Here is an 18,831-nt window from a genome sequence, read left to right on the forward strand (position 1 = left end):
TAATTCAAAAAGAGTCATGTACCACAATGTTCACTGCAGCTCTATTTACAATAGGCAGGACATGGAAGCAACCTAAGTGTCCATCGACAGATGAATGGATAAAGAAGATGTGGCACGTATATACAATGGAATATTACTCAGCCTTAAAAGGAAACAAAATTGAGTTATTTGTAGTGAGGTGGATGGACATAGAGTCTTACTTCACACAGAGTGAAGTAAGTCAGAAACAGAAAAACAAGTACCGTATGCTAACACATATATATGGAATCTTAAAAAAAAAAAAAAAGGTTCTGATGAAGCTAGGGGCAGAACAGGAATAAAGACGCAGATGTAGAGAATGGAGTTGAGGACACAGGGAGGGGGAAGGGTAAGCTGTGACAAAGTGAGAGAGTGGCATGGACATATATACACGACCAAATGTAAAATAGATAGCTAGTGGGAAGCAGCCGCATAGTTCAGGGAGATCAGCTCGGTGCTCTGTGACCACCTAGAGGGGTGGGACAAGGAGGGTGGGAGGGAGACACCAGAGGGAGGGGATATGGGGATATATATATATAGCTGATTCACTTTGTTATAAAGCAGAAACTAACACAACATTGTAAAGCAATTATACTCCAATAAAGATGTTAAAAAAAGAAAAAAAGATAGACTGATTATCAGCTTTAAAGTTTAAAAAAAAACAACAGCAGTTCTCCCTTACTACATCTCAAACAAAGATCCAAGTAAGATCCATTACTGATGATACTAGAGGAAAACACACACTGGTTAGATTTATGGGAAATCTAGAGGACTTGCTTTAGCAGCTTCAATATCCTTTTTCACCAGGATGCCTAGCAATCAGCAGATTGATCTGGTTCACATTTTTGTTTCTTCTCCTTCCCTCTTTCTAATTGAAGCACAATAAATAATCTCATGATCAGAAGACAGAATCTGCAAATGGGATCATCAGCTCCTTACATAATTATGAAAGTTATGTGAGCAAGATGTGCCCCTGCAATATCACAGTCCCAAGATAGCTTCCATCTAATTAATGCTAAGAGCATCATTTATTTCCCCAGCTCACTGTAGAACTGAGCATCTGGTTTCCACAGGCAAGTATATGACACTAAAGAAGTCAGACGGCCTTTCTCTGATGCTCCCTATTTACACTCAAAGTGGGAGAACCAGAAGAGATCTTAGCAGGGGGTCATCCAAGAACATCTGCATATATAAGCAAGTTGGAAAATTCCCAACCACTCAAGAAAGTCTCATGTCCAGTGTGTGAATGTGTGTGTGTTTTTTTTTAATTTCTCATCAAAGCTTAAATTTTGGAAACACACAAGTCAATGCACAAGGTGAAATATACTTGGGGCCTTTAAGCAACTCCAAGGAATTTGGGCTCTAAATTGGTGGCCTATGTTTTCTCAGAAAACAAATCCATTTAGTCAACCGGACAACTTCCAGTGAGTACCTACCATGTTCAAGTTCTGTGTTGCTGTTCCCATCTGTCACCTGAGAGTATAAGATTTATCACCTGCTAGGGTGAGAAGAGAATAAGAAAAACAAAGAGGGAAACAATCCTGCAGAACTCAAACAACCTCGGCACACAAACACTGGGTATTCAAAGGAACATGCTTTGATTCAATCACTCAAAAAGTATTTGTTGCTGTCAAAATCCTTCCTAATATCCAACCAAAATACTTCATGTTATACCTTAAATTATTTTTTTCCTAGTGTCTAAATAGAGAATAATCATTCACCAACTTCATGGAATTAATTTCAGTTCAACATGTAGTGACTGAGTGTCCATTATGTGCCAGAAGCTACAGGCCCTAAGCGTTGGAAATTGAATAATTATGGTCCTTAGATTCTCATCCTATCAGCAAAAGATGTGTATGCATGTCTAATAGTATGAAGAAATGCAGCAGGAAAACAGAAAGGAGCTAGTCCTTCCTTGAAAGATTAGTAGCATTTCACCAGGGGAAAAAAAAGGATAGAAGACCATTCTAGAGAAAGGGACCCACAAACAGAAGGTGATAGGTGAGAAGAGAAAGGTAGGTTAGAGGGAAATTATTAAAGACATGCTAAAGACTTTGGACTCCATCCAATAGGCCAGAAGAAATCATAAAAATTTTTTCAAGCCAGTATAAGGAGGTAAGATAACCAGGATTTTATCTTAGATAGATCATTCTGGAGGCAGAGGAGAATGACTAGGAAGAAGTAAGTGGAGCCAAAGTGTTAGGAGGCTACTGTGAAAACAGCAAAGGATTATGTGAATATGGAGTTCCGCAGAAGATAGGATTGGAAAATCCGTTAAGACTTACTGGCCGATTAAATAAGTCAAGTAAAGAGGAGGAAAAGGAAGAGAAGAATACTCTGAAGTATTTAGATTGGGTAACATGATGGATAATGATGTCAAAAACAGAAAGGAGGAATAAATGTGGATAATGATTCCTTTGGGAACATATTGAGCTTGGGGTACCTAGCGAGCTTGGACATCCAGGTGAATATGTCAATTGGACATTTGAACTCTCACACAGACTGTAGGAGTGGGCGCATCAGAACATCATAGATGTTCACCTACCGAAGGACATTTCGGTTGCTCCCAAGTTTTGGCAATTATGAATAAAGACTCTCTAAGCATCTGTGTGCAGGTTTTTGTGTGGTCATAAGTTGTTAACTCCTTTGGACAAATTCCAAGGAGCCTGACTGCTGAATCTTATGGTAAGAGTATGTTTACTTTTGTAAAAAACAGCCAAACTGTCTTCCAAAGTGGCTCTATTGAGTTTTATCACAAGTTTCATGGGTACAGGGAAAGGCAGGATTTCAAAAAAGTTTCAGAGCAGAGCAGTTCTAAGATGCTAGTGGTTCAGAGAAGTAGTGGCGTTGATGGCAAAGGATGGTGAGGGTCCTCACAGGATATTTCTTACTATAATTAAAAGCAGTTACTGGGTTTACTTCTAGATGTTTTACAATATTTAAACATTAAAGTAAGATTTTAGCAGAGAGTGTGAAGGCTTTGGAACACTGGGGCAATGGAAGCTGTAACACTTCCTGTTGGCTGGAACTTCTGCAGACCAGTTTTAACACTCTCCTGATTTATGAAGAAATAATACCCAGCCAGTATGAGTCGGGTTTCCATGACTTGCAACACAGGTCTTAACTTACAAACAACACACAAAACTGGCTTAAGGAATGAAGGGGATTTATGGGCTTATTTAACAGGAACATTCAGTTCAGGCTTCAGGGTTGTTTGATTCAAGGGCTCATTTGATTCAAGGGCTCAATGTTGTTTTCAGGGGTGTTTCTTCCTATCACTCCTGTCTTTCATGGTGTCAGTTCCATTGCGAGGCTGGTTTCTTATATGTTGTGTTAAATCATACACCATGCCATTCAGAAGTAAACAAAGAACTTCTTTCCTAGAAGCTTCCAGCAAAAAAAAAATCTCTAATCCCACTATCCTGAAATTGGTTACATGTCAAGCCCTGAATTGTGGTCAGGGGGGACAATTATCCTGATTAGTTACATCTAGAAGTGTAGTTTGCATCCCATAAAAGCCAAGAGCTGCATGAGGGACCTGTGTTCAAGAGTAAATCCAGGTAGTTAACAAGAGGAGGGCAAATGTGCGCAGATGCATACCATATTGTCTATTTTCTTTTAGGTTTATAGGTAATAGTCCTCCCTGAATTAGGATTCTGTAATATATAGCAAAGATATAGCTAGAAGAAAATAAACTTAGACCAGATGACATCACCTACCACGATGTTCCACTGTTGTTAAAAAATGTCTTTCCTTATGTGCCTCTTCCTGTCTATGAACTTATGTTCCAAATCACATTTCTGTTGATGGGAGAAGTTTGACAGCTGCAGATAACCACCCTGTTAATTATCACTTTGAGAGCAGTCCAGTTCCCAGTCTGTTTCTCAAGAAACCCCTTTTCCTTTATTCTAGGAAAAAGTATGACTTTCCTGAGGCATAAGGTGAATTCCCTCTAATTTGGAAACACAATTCTTCTTTGTCAGGATGAAAAACTTAAGGCCTGGTGGCTTGAGTCTGTCGCAGCCTTTTGCCTACATACGAATTTAAAGTTCATTTTATCTTATCGCAGAAACACACCTAATTAATTTGGCATTCTTTTCTACGTAGCTTTTCCTGGAGTAAGATCTAGTTTGATTTACAATGAACACCTAATTAATAAGTTAATTTCACTTCCTACATACACTTTGTAGCTGTCCTATTAGACTAAGGGGGAAATGTCAAGGTGAATTCTGCAGGTCCTCTGGTTATTTCCATCACTCAAAAGAGGTATTTATTATGTTCCCAGAACTGTGTTGGACATTAACGTGCATTTTGTCATCCACGACTTCCAGGAGGTCATGGAGCTGGGGAGACAAGCCAGGCACTTACAAAACAGTTCAGGAACAGGGCAGAGCAGTGTGGAATTAAAGATCAGAAGTACTGCTGCAGAGAGTAAGGGTCACCGGAAACAAGTGCAAGGATGGTGGTGGAGGTATCAATATGTTACTCAGAGAGGCTGAGGAAGATCCCTAAAAAAAGAGGGTGTGAGTCAGCCCTTACAGAATATTTAGGTTGGGTGAGGTTGAGAAAGGACATTCTGGCCATGGGGGAACTGTGGGAGATGAAAAGGAGCATTCAAGTTTCCAAGACCGATAAGAACTTGTCCTTCTAGAGAAGAAGCATCATGTTGGGTCCAGAGTATGAGGAACTTTGGACCCTGTGACAGTGGAGGCTACCCCAGAACATCAGAGGGATAAAAAGAAGGAGCTAAAGCTACCTGGTTGAAGGGGAAATGACCAAGGACAGGCTGACCTGTTACGAACCAGCGTAGGAAGCCAGTGGTGAGGCCGAAAGAGAAGCAGGCATCTCCCTTCTTCAAAGAAGTGTTCCAAAGAAAGAGAAGAGCTCAGACTTGATGTTGGTTCCCAGTCTTGTAACAGTGTGAACAGTAGGGTTGAGTGTGAGGTCAGTGGAGCCTCCAAGTAAAACCATCTTATAAACAGCTGGGGGGACACATTCAAGCCAAATTTGGACATAATGCAATTGCAAGTTGACTTCTGGATCCGCAGTTACTGCCAGCTAGCTGCGCAGGTACTATTATTTCATTAATCTCTCAGTCATGTGATTGAACTACTTAGACTCTATTTACAGGATCACTCTTCTTCCAGAAGCTCCTCTAACACAGAGGTCCAACCAGAACGTGTAAGTAAAATGCTAACTATGGACTTAGTGACCTAAAGAAAATATTACAACTTCCCAAGAACCTAATGTCCATCCTGGGAGAATACAGCTTATTGATGTATTTATTACTGTGTACAGATAGCATAAACTGTTGCTTATTAATATGAAAAAATAGTCCCAGCACACACATGTGCCTACGTATGTTGCCAAATTCTAGATCTAGGCAGTCTCAAACTTTATTGCCCATTAATCTACGTTTTTTATTTAAAATGCAGATTCACCGATTCTGGTGAAGCCCTGAAATCTGCATTATTAACAAGTTCCCCCATGTGATCCCGTTGCAGAAAAATATTCTTTCAAAAAATACTAGCGTAACTCCCACATGTTAGTTAGGCTTTCTCAACCAGTGTGCCTGGTCCATTCAGTAAATATAGGTGTTCAGTAAATATATACTGTATTGAATCAATGTGTCCCCAGCCCTATCACCAATAGGGCACATCTGATGACTTCTTGGGTACCTAAATATATCAATCCCTCCAAGGAATAACCATCATTTGAGTTAACCCATGTAAGAGAATATAGAAAGTTGCTAAATACAATTAACTTCACTTGAAGTCAGCCAGTCTGGGGCTTATTTCTATTTTCTCAACAAGTCATTAGCCCTCAACCAAATAAATTAGCTTTATTTTTCTTCATTCTTCCACTTACCGCACTAGCATACTATATATATACATATATATACATATATATATGTATATGTATATGTGTATATATATATATATATATATATATATATACACTCAGCAACTCCATGGGGGGGGCGCAGCAGAGGGGGCAGTTTAAAGATGGAGAAGAAAAACTCCTTATCCAATAAAATCCAGTGTAAATATGAATTTTACTGTTCATTTTTTTAGGTACACTACAAATGAGACCTCTAGATCATAAGGTCCTCCTTATATGATTCTGGGCCTTAAATACTGAGCTAAGTTCTAAAGATAGTTTTTGAATCCTTGCAGATCTTTACTGGTCCTTTAATATTGTGATACATTTATTGATTTATTAATTGTATGCATTAATATTTAGGATGAAAACTTGGCAATTTAAATTAAATTGTATGTGACTTATTATAAGTGACTTTTATTACATTTTTTTTAACCCAGAAATAGCAAGGGCTCCAAAATAAACACCACTGAGAAATTTATGGGAATTTCATATGAAGGCTTTGCTTTAAAGTTTGTTAATATGACTAAAAAAACATCCACAAATGACTTTTCACATTTTGTCCTGGACTTCAAAGTACATTTTCTTTTAAAGATATTTAATTAACTCTTTGCTTACTCATATCCTTTTTCCTTCTGCCCAAAGCATTTTAATCAGAGACAGTTGTTTATAGATCTCTAAACATTTTTAAACCTCCAAAGTTAAGTCATTTTTATACAGAATTTTATGGAGACCAATTTAGTGTACAGAGTTACTTACAAAATAACAATGTTAGATTTCTATTTCAAAGGTGTAACTAATACCCAGTTACTATCTCCCACCACTGGATAGCAACTTTCTGAGTACTGAGCAATGTATTTACACACTAGGGGATGGAAATTAAATTGAGCATCCTATAAAGGTTCCAGTATCTTCACCTATTTATGAGCTTAGTATCTTCTTAGGCGTCTCCATCTAAGTAGCTACTTTAAATTTTTAGTCGAATTCAGTAACCCATCAAGCAGATATTAAAATACAATTTATGAAAATACATGGATGATTAGATAGATATTCCAGACATGAAAAATCTTACGGTTGCTAAAGAAAATACTTTAAGAGATTTTAAAGTAGTTATTTCCTGAATGTCTTTTTTCCCCACACATTAGACAAAGTTGCATTGTTTATAAAAATTTATTCATACAAATTTTACACACTTTATATAACAGTTATCAAAGTCCTAATTATAGATATGTGTGTAATAATACTCAGGTAAGATGTTTTTATAATCAGTTGCACATAAAATAAGAGCTTCAAGACTAACATCTATCTAAATTATCACTATATCATAAATCTGCTCCAGGTTATTAGTAAGGCTCTTGGCATTTCTAAAAAGTATACAAAAGATTAAACTGGGTGATCACTGTAAATGCTTGCAACTACCCACGGGAACACTAAATTAGACTTCGTAAAGAAAAGGTTAACTAGAGCCCTATTTCACCACTAACAGCTGACACAAATACAGAAAACTGCCCATTATCCAAGAAACAAATAATTAAGACTAAAATGCAAGCCGATGTGTTGCAGCATTGTAGGGCCACTAAATAGCCATCTGTGATTCGTGGCAATTTAAAAGGCGAAGAAAGGCACTAAAGCTGCAAACTGCATCCCGTGTCACATTGCCTGAGGAGACTGCAGAATTAAAGAAACATTGATTCTGTACACAGGACTCAGGCATAGATCGAATGCCTCTGTGCTTTCACTGTTTGCAATGTGATCTCCTGGCAGCATCCATCCCGCCTGGGAATGCAAATCCAAGTCAGTTTTCTTTGATTTATGACTTCATACTGATCAAATCCGTAAAGGAAAAGGAAAGGTCCTTTAAATTTTACAAGCTAATGTTTAATCTTTTCTTGTTTTGTTTTTTCAAAAGAACTTGGGCCTGAAATTTGGGAGTTTGGCTGGCTGGTCTGCTTGTTGTTGCTTGATCTGGTTGCTGGGTGAAGGTTCTTTTGTTTATTGAGATTACTTGACAGGTTCAAGGAATTGATAGGAAACAGACAGACATGCTTTCTGTAGCCAAGAAAGAATACAAGGGGACATTCTCAGGGCCTGTTGGAGCTTGCTTACCTCACTCTTGACCACAAATATAAGATAGTACTCATACATATGAAGATGAGGTTTAAATGATTTATCAGTTAGTACAACTGACCAACATGTGAACACTACACATTCTAATATGACAAAGGTTGGTTTTATGAAATAAATTTTACTAAGCAATAAGCCATAATGTAGAAAAATACATTTTACCTACAAACTCAATCAACAAGAAACAAAAGATTCATATTTAGTGCATAATTACTTAGTGGTAACTACACAAGGGTTCTTATACTTTACAATAAGTGTTAGCATCAAACAACAAAAATATTAAGAAACATTACAAATTTAAGAGAAGTGAATGAAAAATGGTAAACAGTACTTTAAAAACTGGTGCGAGAGGGTGGGAAAGAAGTCTTCAGAAAACCACGAAAGAAAAGGGTGGCTCCTACAGAGCAAGGTTCAAAGGGGAGGATCCTGGCCATTTCACAAGATGAGAAGCATGGACAGCACTGGAGAAAAACACATTGTACTTTGCATCCATTTCCAATACCCAGCGCCCAAAGTCAGGCAGGCAGGGGACTACGGTGGGACTCGGCTTATGCCCAGCTCCCAGGCCTGAGGCAGCCCCCAGCCAGTCCCTCTCCAGGAGGGTCCTCCTCCTACTGCCTTACGCTCTGCCTTTTCCAATATTCCTACATTTCCTTCACTTTGTTCCAATTGCCCTAACCTTGGAATATTGGGGTCCCTGGAAGTACAGAAAAGGGAGCTTCCTATTCAATCTCCCTTCTCTGTACAGTCCAATTCCTCCCCCAGGGAGTGGTATAAATCCTGGGGAGAAGCGCAATTTGGATCCAGCTGTTGTTTTATCAGGAGAATTTCCTTCTGGGGTGAGTCTGAAGAGAAACAAATACACATAAAAATAGAATCCAAGAAAGCAGAAGTATTGGAATTGCCACCCAGCGAGGGGGACAGTGGCTAGCTGAGTCCAGCTGGGATTGAAGCAGCCTGCCCCAAAGACTCACTGGGAAAGGGTGCCCTTCAGCAATTCTCCCAAATCATTACTCAAAATCTCCCTGGAGCAGGGCATCACTGTTTATGTACAGTAGCAAATGGTCGGTATTAATATCTTCAGGCCTGTAGTGGATAAAAATACTATCCTTTTAATTCTATTTTACAAAAATAGGAGTAATATTCAAAACAATGATTGTCTATTTTTCTATTTATTTTATATAAAAACAAACAGCTCAGGCGAATATTCAATCCTTGTGCACACTTTGAACTGCTTTCAATTATACTTTTATATATATATTCTTAATATATATTTGTAATATATATATATCAATATCAATAATTGGTCCACAAAGTATATCTGTGCATTCTCTAGTGCTTTGTAAAAAGAAAAACAATATTATTATCAAAATATTCATTTAATGGCTTTACTTCATACATAAGTACATGTTTGGACAGAACACAAGAGCGATGATTGTTCAGTCAGTTGGGAAAATGACTTTTCAGTGTGTCAGGGTTGTATACACAGGGTAGCTGGTAACTCATCGCTACAAATACGCTATTCGCCGTCCTTTGTTTTTAACCCTTTGTTTATACCTTTTCCCTAGGACGGCCGCCAAGTATTTCTTAACAGCCATTTGTTTCCGGTAGCGGCTGTAGCTGTCCGTGAAGATTCCGTCCGAGTGGCGCTTGGAGAGCGGCTCCGAGTCGTCGTCCGCGCCGCCGCCCAGGTTCCCACTGCAAGGAAAGAGGTTGGGAAGAGGGTGGTGGGGCGGGAGACACAGGTTGAATAGTTGCTGGAGGCAGACGGGCCCCACCCCAAGCGGGAGTCTTCAGGGAGGGCGCCGGCTCTCAATGCCCACCGCGCCGCCTTGCTCGGCCAGAGAGCTGCCGGAGGGAGGGCTGCGATGGGAACCCTCACTCCTCCCTCCCCATCGACTATCTTGGGGCACTAAGTCCTTACAGAATGGGCCCCAGATGAGGTCCGGGCCAAAGGCAAGCGACTTAAGGCCAACCTCTCTCCAAACGCTGCCCTCTGATATTTGAATATCCATGCTTTTGCGCTCAATCGTCCTGACCGTTCCTGGCACACCCCCACCCAACCCCAAGTACAAAGAAAATAACCGAAGAGCCCTAAATTTCAAGTTGGCTGCTGCCGTGGAGTTTACATCGATCCCGCAATTCCTAGTCAGACATGAACACTCCTCTCCTGCGCGCTAAAGTGAAAAACGTGATAATAATATAAGTCGACGGGCTGTAGGCAATATTTTTCATCGCATGAATTATTAATTGCGGAAAATGTAATCTTTTGTCCCATGGGCTTTATTAAAATGTTGCCTTCTGCTGAGAGATGCTCCACGCAAGCCCTGTGCTCTGGGTTTGTCTGGCACGAGCAAAAACTGTTTCCTTAAGGGTCCAAATCTGAGGATTTGTTTGTTTCTAACTGAATTTACAGTGAAAGAAAAATGAGGAAAGAAAAAGTCATGCTTAGAGGATATCCTATCCAATTGTCCCATGAAGCTTAAAGGTTTTGAAGGCCTGGGGGGGAGGGGGGCTTTTTCTTTTTTTCAATTATTCAAAACCGATCAGATTCCCCGGGTTTCCTGCCTTCTCCCTTCCTCGCCCAGTTCCCGAGCTCTCTGGCCAAACTTAAGGCGCGGTCTCCGAACCTTAGTCTGCGTCCGGGAGCTGGCCCGGCAGACCCTGCGGCGCAGACGCACCCTCGGCCTCACGTGCACGCACGGACGTAGAAGCTGCGCCGCCCGCCCAGCGCGCCTTGGCACAGATACCCACCCCGGCGCTCGCGGGGGCGCGCCATTACGCGCGGATTAACTCTTTCGCAAACTCTTACCCCACGCCCTTGGCCGTGAGCGTCTGCAGGTATTTCCTGGCGGACAGCTGGTCCAGCACTTTGCGGTAGGCCTTGTTAAGGACCCCGTGGGCGAAATCTCTAACAAGGAGGCAAAGTGCGCGCCTGGGGTCACTGACTGTCCCCAAGTGGCAGCCCCAGGTCCCCAGCTGGGCACGCACGCCCCCCGGTGCTCCGGGAGGCTGCCGGGGAAAACCCCAGAGGCAAGGCACTCGGGGATGAGTCTTGGGATGTTCCCGTGAGTGCCAGGAACCGGAGTTCGTCCTGCCCTCCGGGGACCGCAGGTGTGGAGCCCGGCCTGGGCGCGCACTCACTGCCACTCCTTGGGCCACGGACCTTTCGTCCCCACGCGGCCCTCATGTTCACACAAACCGGCCCGCTACTAACTTTATCTCGCTCTCGTGGGAACCATCCCGGGAGAGGAGAGGCTTGAGGGCTTTTACGAAAAAGAACCTACTCGTTGGGCCACCCCCTGCCCCTTTCTCCCTCCCAGTCCTGGGCTGGCGCGGGACCGTGCGGCGGTACCTTTCCTCCGCCGGGTAGTAGAGCACGTAGGCGTCGCGCGGCGCGGAGGCGGGGCTCCCCACGCCGGGTGGATCCGAGTCATAGAAGTCCTGCAGCGGGTTTCCGTCCTCGTCGTACGCCTCGTCCTCCGGCCTGCAGCGGTAGTCGGGGGCACGAGGAGTGGTCACTACAGGTCCCTCCTCGGCTCTGCGAGGACCCAAAGATCCCTAGGGGCTCTCACGATTTTCCTTCTTCCTAAAGGCGCCCCTTGGAGAACTGCCTCTTCTTCTAGGACAGGGGTGCGGGTAGAAGTAGGAGGAGAAAACTACACCCAACAGAAATTCCCACCCCTCTCGCGGGTGCAGGGTCGCCCTGCCCGGGCCGCGGCCTCAACGGGCACTGGGAAGCCGAGGCGTCTGCGCCGACTTAGCACACCTGGCCACGGAGAAGGACCGCTCCGCTCCCGGCCTGGCGCTTGAGCCTCCGTCCACAAGCAGCGGCAGGCAGAGATGAGAAGGACTCTAGGAGAGAGGCGCTGGCCACGCGAAGACCGGATGGGGGAGGCCGGGAGTCAGAGAGAGTGGATGGCTGGGGAGTCCAGCGGCCAACGCCAGCAGCCACCCCCACCCAGCCTCCGAGCCCAGGGGAGTCCTTCCCCGCGCAGATGTAGGTCACGGAGAGCCTCCGGCTTCTATTTTGGGCGGGAGAGGATCTGGCAGGAACATGAGTAATAGATGCCCCTAAACTTAGCCTGTTAGGCAGCGGCTCATTCTGTGGCATGTGCGCGCCCTCCGGTACCTCTTGCCCGGAGAAAGTGCCAGGCACACGGGACTTTGAAAATAGCTGGGGGTGAAATAGGGCTTTTAAGTCCAGTAAGTAGATAGTTCGCGCTAATGTGTTAGCGGTGGCGGGGCGGCGGGACAGCATCTCAACCCAGAGGCAAAGGGAGAGGGTCAAAGGGTCAACAGGGGACCGAGAGACAACGATCTCGCAGTCTCCCTTACCTACCAACTCAATCCTTGATATAGGACGGGAGAGGTGGGTTAGTATACACAACCCACTCGCTTTCGGCCGCTGGAGAGACTAGGAAAGCGGCCAAGGCAAGTAGCTTTAGGAGGGGTTAGCCATACTTCGTTACTTCGCTCGCCTTTCCTCCATCCCTGGAGAGGTAGGGGCAAGGCTTGCTGCGCTCGCCCCACACCTAGCCTTTCCTCGGCGACGCTCATCTCTGCCCTGGCCCGGCTGCTCGGAGTCTCCTGGTCTTTCTGGGCACTTCCACCCCGTACCCCGTGCCCAGATGCTGGAATCCTAATACCGAATCAATGGTCAGCGACCCCTAAGGAGATCATTCTTGGGCGCGGCTCGGAGGAGCAGCTTTGCGGTCAGAACGTGCGCTCCTCGCCGCCGGGAGCCCGGTGCACAGCGGAGTGCCGATGCGCTGCGCTGCGAGCTTCCACTCTCCCGCTGACAGACCCGGGACTCTGGGGCTGCGGCGGGGAACCCGGGCAGCGCCGACCGATTAGAAACCCGGAATTGGGTGTGTGTGTGGGGGGAAGCCAGGGTTACTCCTGCCTGGGGTGGGTAGGGCTGCCTTCGCAGTACTGCCTGCCAGTTTGCTTTCTGTTCCTCCTTTGCATCCATTTCATCTACTTCCCCCTCCCTCATCTTTGTTTTCCTTCTCTCAAATAGCTTCTTAACTCTACCCGGCCAACACTCCCTCTCCCCAAGACTCAAAATGCAGTTGGAAAACCTATCACTTGAGAGGAAGCTCTTCCAGTAGAAAGAATTCGAATTAAGGTGAGGAGAGCAGAGGAGAGGGAGACCCCGCCCCGATAGTCCCGAACAAGCTGTAACAAAGCAAAGTCCACGGGAGCTTCACTCTCAACCACCGCCCCCCCAAACTGGCTCCGGGAGCCAAAGTTCTCCTAACTCAAGCTAAGAATAGGGAAAAGAAGTCAATTCAGGGCCCGGCCCTGCCCCCCTCCCGTGGGAGGGGTTGGGGGAAGGGAGGTTTCTCCAGCCCGCCGAAGTGCGCTCGGTCCGCCCAGGCGCCTCGGCTGCGGCGGGCTGGGGGAGGGGGGCCGAGGCCCAGTGGAGTCTGCCGGGACCCTCCCGCTGAGCCACGGCCACTGACCCGCGGCCGGACCCAGGCTGGTGGCGGTGCAGTGGGGGCGCATGGGGAGGTGGCGGTAAGCCTGACCGGTCGTAGCCTGACCGAGGAACTGCAGGAGGGCGACCACGAGGAGGTGTCAGGGGAAGGGAAGCCCCGGCCTCAGCTCAGCTAGGGCAGCCAGCACCTACCTGATCCCAGGAAACCGGAGTCCGGCGGCAGCAGGTGAGCAATAGACGCTGCTGTGCATTATTATCCCGTAGACCAGCAGGGCCAGCCTCACTCCGCTACACATGGTCATTCTGCGCAGGACGCGAAAGAGAGCACACAGCAGTCAGAACGCCACTGGCCTTCCACCCTCCGACCCCTAGAAAGTCCCTGAACTGAGGGAGGGACGGCGCTCACCTCTGACTCCCAATATTGAATACGGCTTAATTACAGCCGGCGCGCCCCCGCCACTTCCTTCTCGCTATAGTTAGAAAGTATATGTATATACCCAACGCCCAATAACTCGCCAGATCTGGTACGAAGGAAAGCTAACTCGTACCCTGATGCTGGCGAAAGAATTAGCAGTCAGGTGAGTTGTTTGGTTTGGTAAGATTTTTTTCCCCTTACCATTCAACTCTTACCGCTGCCCGGAGAGAGTTTGCTGCCAAGTAGGACGGCGGGCAAAGGGCTTCTCCAAGTTTCTGCGCTGGAGTCACAACCCAAGAGGCATCACCGTCTGGCGTTAGTGTCTGAGCAGAAGCCGCAGCAACGAGCAGGAGCAGCAGGAGGAGCTGAAGGACTTGTTTGCTGAGGCCGGTATTCTGTTCAAAAGTTTGTAGACGCTCAGGACTAGGAGGGAGCGTGACACCGAGAGAAGGGGGCGAGGAGAGAGATGTAGAAGGAAGGAGGAGGGGGCGACGAGTTAAGAGGGGTGGGGGACAAAGTGGCCTTAAGTTCACGGAGAGAAAGAAGTGATAAGGGAAGAGGGAAAGTCTTAGAAGGAGACGAAGGAAAGAGAGAGGGCCACAGCGCAGCCGGCGTCTGTGGGAGCCGCTCGGTCAGGCAGCTGCGTGAGTCGGCAGCGCCTTCTCTGCTCAGAAGTCCCTCTGGCTGTGTCTGAAGCTGCGGCTTCTGCTGCTGCTGCCGGTGGTTACAGAGGTGACCGGCCCTCTGCTCCTGTTTATATGTGCAGTTAGCAGAAATCTATCCGAACGTGGCTTTGGAAGAGCCTTCTTTGTCAACATCTGTCTGCCTATGGCCTTTAAGTACAGAATATTTTGTTGCACTGTTGCGCTCCGATTTGTATTCATGGAATGACTTCCTTTTTTTTTTTTTTTTTCCAGTCATGTAATGATCGGGTATCAGAAAAAGACGTCAGCATCCTAGTCCCTCAAGGAACATATTAACTATTCTGTGCCATCCTCTTGGATAAGATCCGGAGTCATCGACTTCTCATAAACACCTTTCACTCATACAGTACAATTTTAAAGAAGTTTAATTGTTTTGATTGTTTTCAATTTTACCCACTGCTCAAGGATGGGTAAAGAATTCATAGAATTTTGAGAATGGTGAAAATCATGTTTTTAACTATGTCCCTCTTATTTCTTTTTGCTTTTTCATCAAGCCCCAGCAATCAGAGCTCCGAGCTCTGGAATTAAGCACCATCAAGCCCTCCTATTAATAAATTTAATTTAGATCTCCTAATTTCTTGCGTATGTTCTTTTAGATAGACAATTAAATGTGGAAGTCGTTTTGTTTTTAAAGGGAAGTCTTGGAGGATTTTCAGTAAATCGCTAATGAGTCTGGCTGTCGTTGACAGTCTGGCTCTGAGTAGAATTGATTAGAGTTAAAGCCACGTCCGGAGCGCGGCCTGTGGAGCTGTCCTGGCTTGGAGTGCTGAACTGTTTGGTCGCAGATGCTGCAAACATTGAGAATTGCCACTAGTTTAATTTTTCACCAGAGCCTCTGAAGATTTGGTAGTGGTGCCCTTAATGTGGCGATTCATCGTCCAAGTTCCCCCCGTTGTTCAGATATGTTCCTCCCTTGCAGTGTCCACGAATGCCCTTAATGGTGAGAACTGTCCAACCCTTACCCCTGCCCTTCTGAGTAAAGAGCATTCTATGTCTCCCCTTAGTCCTGGTTTTTGGATCTCTAGATGACCTATTTGGACGCCTTCACACTTTCTGTGGCTCTTACTAATTTTAACATTGAAATTGTGAAATTGTATTTTCCACAAAAACTGAAATTTTAAGAATTTGGGAGTGAGAAATATGTTTTTCCCCTTTATTTACAGCTTGAGTTCTGTTTGGGGAAATACAGACAGACGGGGAAAGCACGAGGATACCCAGTACAAATTCACTTACTGAGGGTTTCTAACAGGAATCCCTTCGTTGGGGATGGCTAAAATTTTTTAACTGAAAATGATGTGGGGAGAGGAAAGCAATAAGGGAAGACCATATACACCCAGAAGCTTCCAAGTCCCGGGGTTATTTAAGAAGATCTGTAAATTTCTACTCCAGTAAGGGAACTCGGGTCTATTTCTTTTAAAAAGGAAACAGAGCCATCGATAACCATTAGTGTGCATTTTAATTATTTGGATCTTAAACAAAAATTAGAGGAAATGGCAATTTAGTGGGAGTGTTTCCTGTTACTATGATTTAGATCTAACATTTAGAGAAGCTATATTCTGCATGCTTTTTCTAAGACAAAATTATAATGCTGCTCATTTTCAATGCCTTTCCCACTCTCTTATTTGAGATTTAATACTTCCTCCAAGGTGACAAAGTTTTGCTTCGTTCTGACCATTCATGGCCAGAAACTGCCACTTCCTCTTAGTTTATTCCTGGGGATGCTCCAGATTGCCTATCTGCAATAAAGATTCAAACCACATCTACATGGGGGTGAATCTCTTTGTCTCCACTGCATATGTTCGCTGATTTATGTTGGAGTGTTTGCATGCGTGTGTTCCGTGTTCAGCTCTGCCTCTGGAGTAAGCTTGCACACAAAGAGCCGGCGGTGAACACGACCGGATAATCAAGCAGAGAAGGCTTTCTTACTAAAGCGCCCGGAGCTATTACCGACTGTGGCTTTCCTGTCTTCCGCCTTGCTTCACGTCAAAGGTGAACCCGATTAAAATCTTACTCTTTCCGCCCACGCGAATTATGAAATGAGTTAAATCTTTAGAAATATTTGAAAATTTCCAAGACTCCTTGTACCAATTCACTACTCAACTTTAGTAAAGGGAGCCACCATGTGGGGAGTTTGTTGACTTCATGGAAGGGGGAAATCCACAAACACCAATACGTTTATGCGGAGGAGGACGGAACTGCCGGCTCCACCCACCCCAAGAATCCGACCTGCGCCTCTGGTTTACAAAAGATGTGCCACTGGACTGTTCTCAGCGTGGGCCCTGTGAGCTCGGACCTCAGGGCCCAGCACGCCAGAATTACCGGCCTCGAGGCCCGAACCCGTTCACTGAAGTGAAAGACTAAGCAGAGAATTTAATTTGAGATTCTTGGCCACTGAACTCCAAAAACAATCAAGCTTCGGAGATCCCTGCATTGCTCAGCACAATCCAAAGACCCGCCCAGCCCCGACCCACTGCTACCTGGGGGAATCGAACCCGGAAAAGAGTCGTCCCGCAGAACTTTCGTCCCATTGCAGCGTATCTGATTAGGCGAGTTTGGTGTCCCGTGGGCAAAGATGCTATCCTATTGTTGAAAGTTCTGGTCTGGTCCTGAGCCGCTGGGCCGGGAGATGCTGGGAAGGCTGAGGAAGGGGAGGAGCTAGAAGCTGAGGACCCAGCTCAAGAACTTGGGGGGTCTGGGGCTGCACCCCTGCCTTGACAGACCCTCGGCGCGAGCGCAGACCCTTTCTGCTTTCTATTCGATGGAGCGGAATATGGGGCGACCGATGTCTCAAAGACCAAAACTACCCCCAAATGCCCTGAGAGTGGTAATTTGCTTCCAACCTCGGGAGCGTTCTAACTCGAGTGTTGACGCTGCTTTCAGGGGGCCTTTGTGTCTGGGGGTTTGGGGGAGCAGCGAGGAGGCGCGCATCACACCAGGCTGGAGAGGCCCGGAGCCACCCCGTGCGAGCTGCAAGGGGTCCTGGCCAGGGCCGCGCAGGAAACTGTGGCGGCAGATATGGACTTGCTTACTCACTACAAATGCAGACGAGAGAGAAACCTCCAGATGCCCAAGTGTAATTTGACAGTGACACAGGGAGAAGAGGGAGGGGACGAAGAAGGGCCCCAAGAGTTAGAACTTCCAATTTACGGGTAACGCAGAGGAATTTCAAGTCCTCTTTCCAAGAGCCCAGACCCTTACCCGCAACGTTCACCAGACGAAGTAGAAGAATTCCCCTGCAGCAGTTTCTTTCCCGACCATGGAAGCAAATAATGGCAGGTAACTGGCATCATGTTCAGTCAGAGAAACTGGTGGTACCACGGAAATCTTCAGAGTGCAAAGCCTCACCTAGGTCCTCTGTGAGGGAGAGGAACAGAGGCAGGCAGTTTCCCACTAAGCCATGACCTACTCAGAAGAGGCTGTTTGGAAATATTTGTTGGAATTGATCAAAGATCCTGAATTTCAAACCTATAACGTTATCAACTCCTTTTTTATCCCGTAGGTCCTTAAGATATGGAAACAAAACTTTTAGTCTGAAATGGTGGATGCTAACTACAAGTCAAACTAACACTTCCCTGAATTGTTTTTCCTGGTCACAAACACATCTGTCTCCTTGAAGTTTCAAGCCTTGAACCCTCAAACAACACTTGATTTTAAAGAACTCATTAGCCCTTGAAAAAGTGGGGGTTTGTATTCAAACAGGAAGAATATGTCTAGTATATTACTAAGAGTTTGAATTTGCAGATGGCTTCACAACATTAGCAAACACCTGGCGTAAACAAGACTCAGTTCTCTAGGGTAAGGAGATTTCCACTACTTTCCTTCTGGCCTAGCTACCCATCCTACACAGTTTCCATGTTTTCATTTTTCCTTTCTTTGACTGTGTAGCTCTCCCCATTGCCCTGTACCACCACCAGCCCCATCCCCTACCCCATGGATTTTTTTTTTACAATATGAAAGGACATGTTTGCACACAACATCTTCATACATTCCTAGTATAAATAACATTAAACCAGATTGAGAAAGTCTTATATTTTCATTCTATTCATTTCTAAGTCAATACTTAGGAACCAGGCTACAGTAAGCTTTCTCAGTGAGCAAGCTCATTGCAAAACATCATCCTCTCATATGAGTGACAAGAGTAAATTGCAACACTGTATTCAATTTCACTCTAAACTTTTTCTCTTCTGACTCTTCCAGAAAATGTGATGACTAATGACTTACTTCATACCGATTATACCTGTAGGGAA

General features: G+C 45.3%; 1 protein-coding gene across 2 annotated transcripts; it reads right to left on the minus strand.

Annotated features, from left to right (window-relative positions):
• Positions 1-7,049: 7,049 nt before the first annotated feature.
• On the minus strand, positions 7,050-14,728 carry ADCYAP1 (adenylate cyclase activating polypeptide 1). Of its 2 annotated transcripts, none has more exons than XM_007459054.1 (5): positions 14,082-14,205; positions 13,658-13,768; positions 11,378-11,509; positions 10,835-10,933; positions 7,050-9,720 (listed from the first exon to the last, which is right to left on the minus strand). In XM_007459054.1, the coding sequence occupies exons 2-5, from the start codon at positions 13,765-13,767 to the stop codon at positions 9,531-9,533; spliced, it is 531 nt and encodes a 176-aa protein (XP_007459116.1). In that variant the 5' UTR covers position 13,768; positions 14,082-14,205; the 3' UTR covers positions 7,050-9,530. The 2 variants fall into 2 exon arrangements, with proteins under 2 accessions (XP_007459116.1, XP_007459115.1); XM_007459053.1 differs by having other exon boundaries at positions 8,054-9,720; positions 14,096-14,728.
• Between the last annotated feature and the right edge of the window lie 4,103 nt (positions 14,729-18,831).

This window comes from Lipotes vexillifer, unplaced genomic scaffold, assembly GCF_000442215.2.
Source record: "Lipotes vexillifer unplaced genomic scaffold, Lipotes_vexillifer_v1.1 scaffold702, whole genome shotgun sequence".
NCBI classification, from domain to species: domain Eukaryota; kingdom Metazoa; phylum Chordata; class Mammalia; order Artiodactyla; family Lipotidae; genus Lipotes; species Lipotes vexillifer.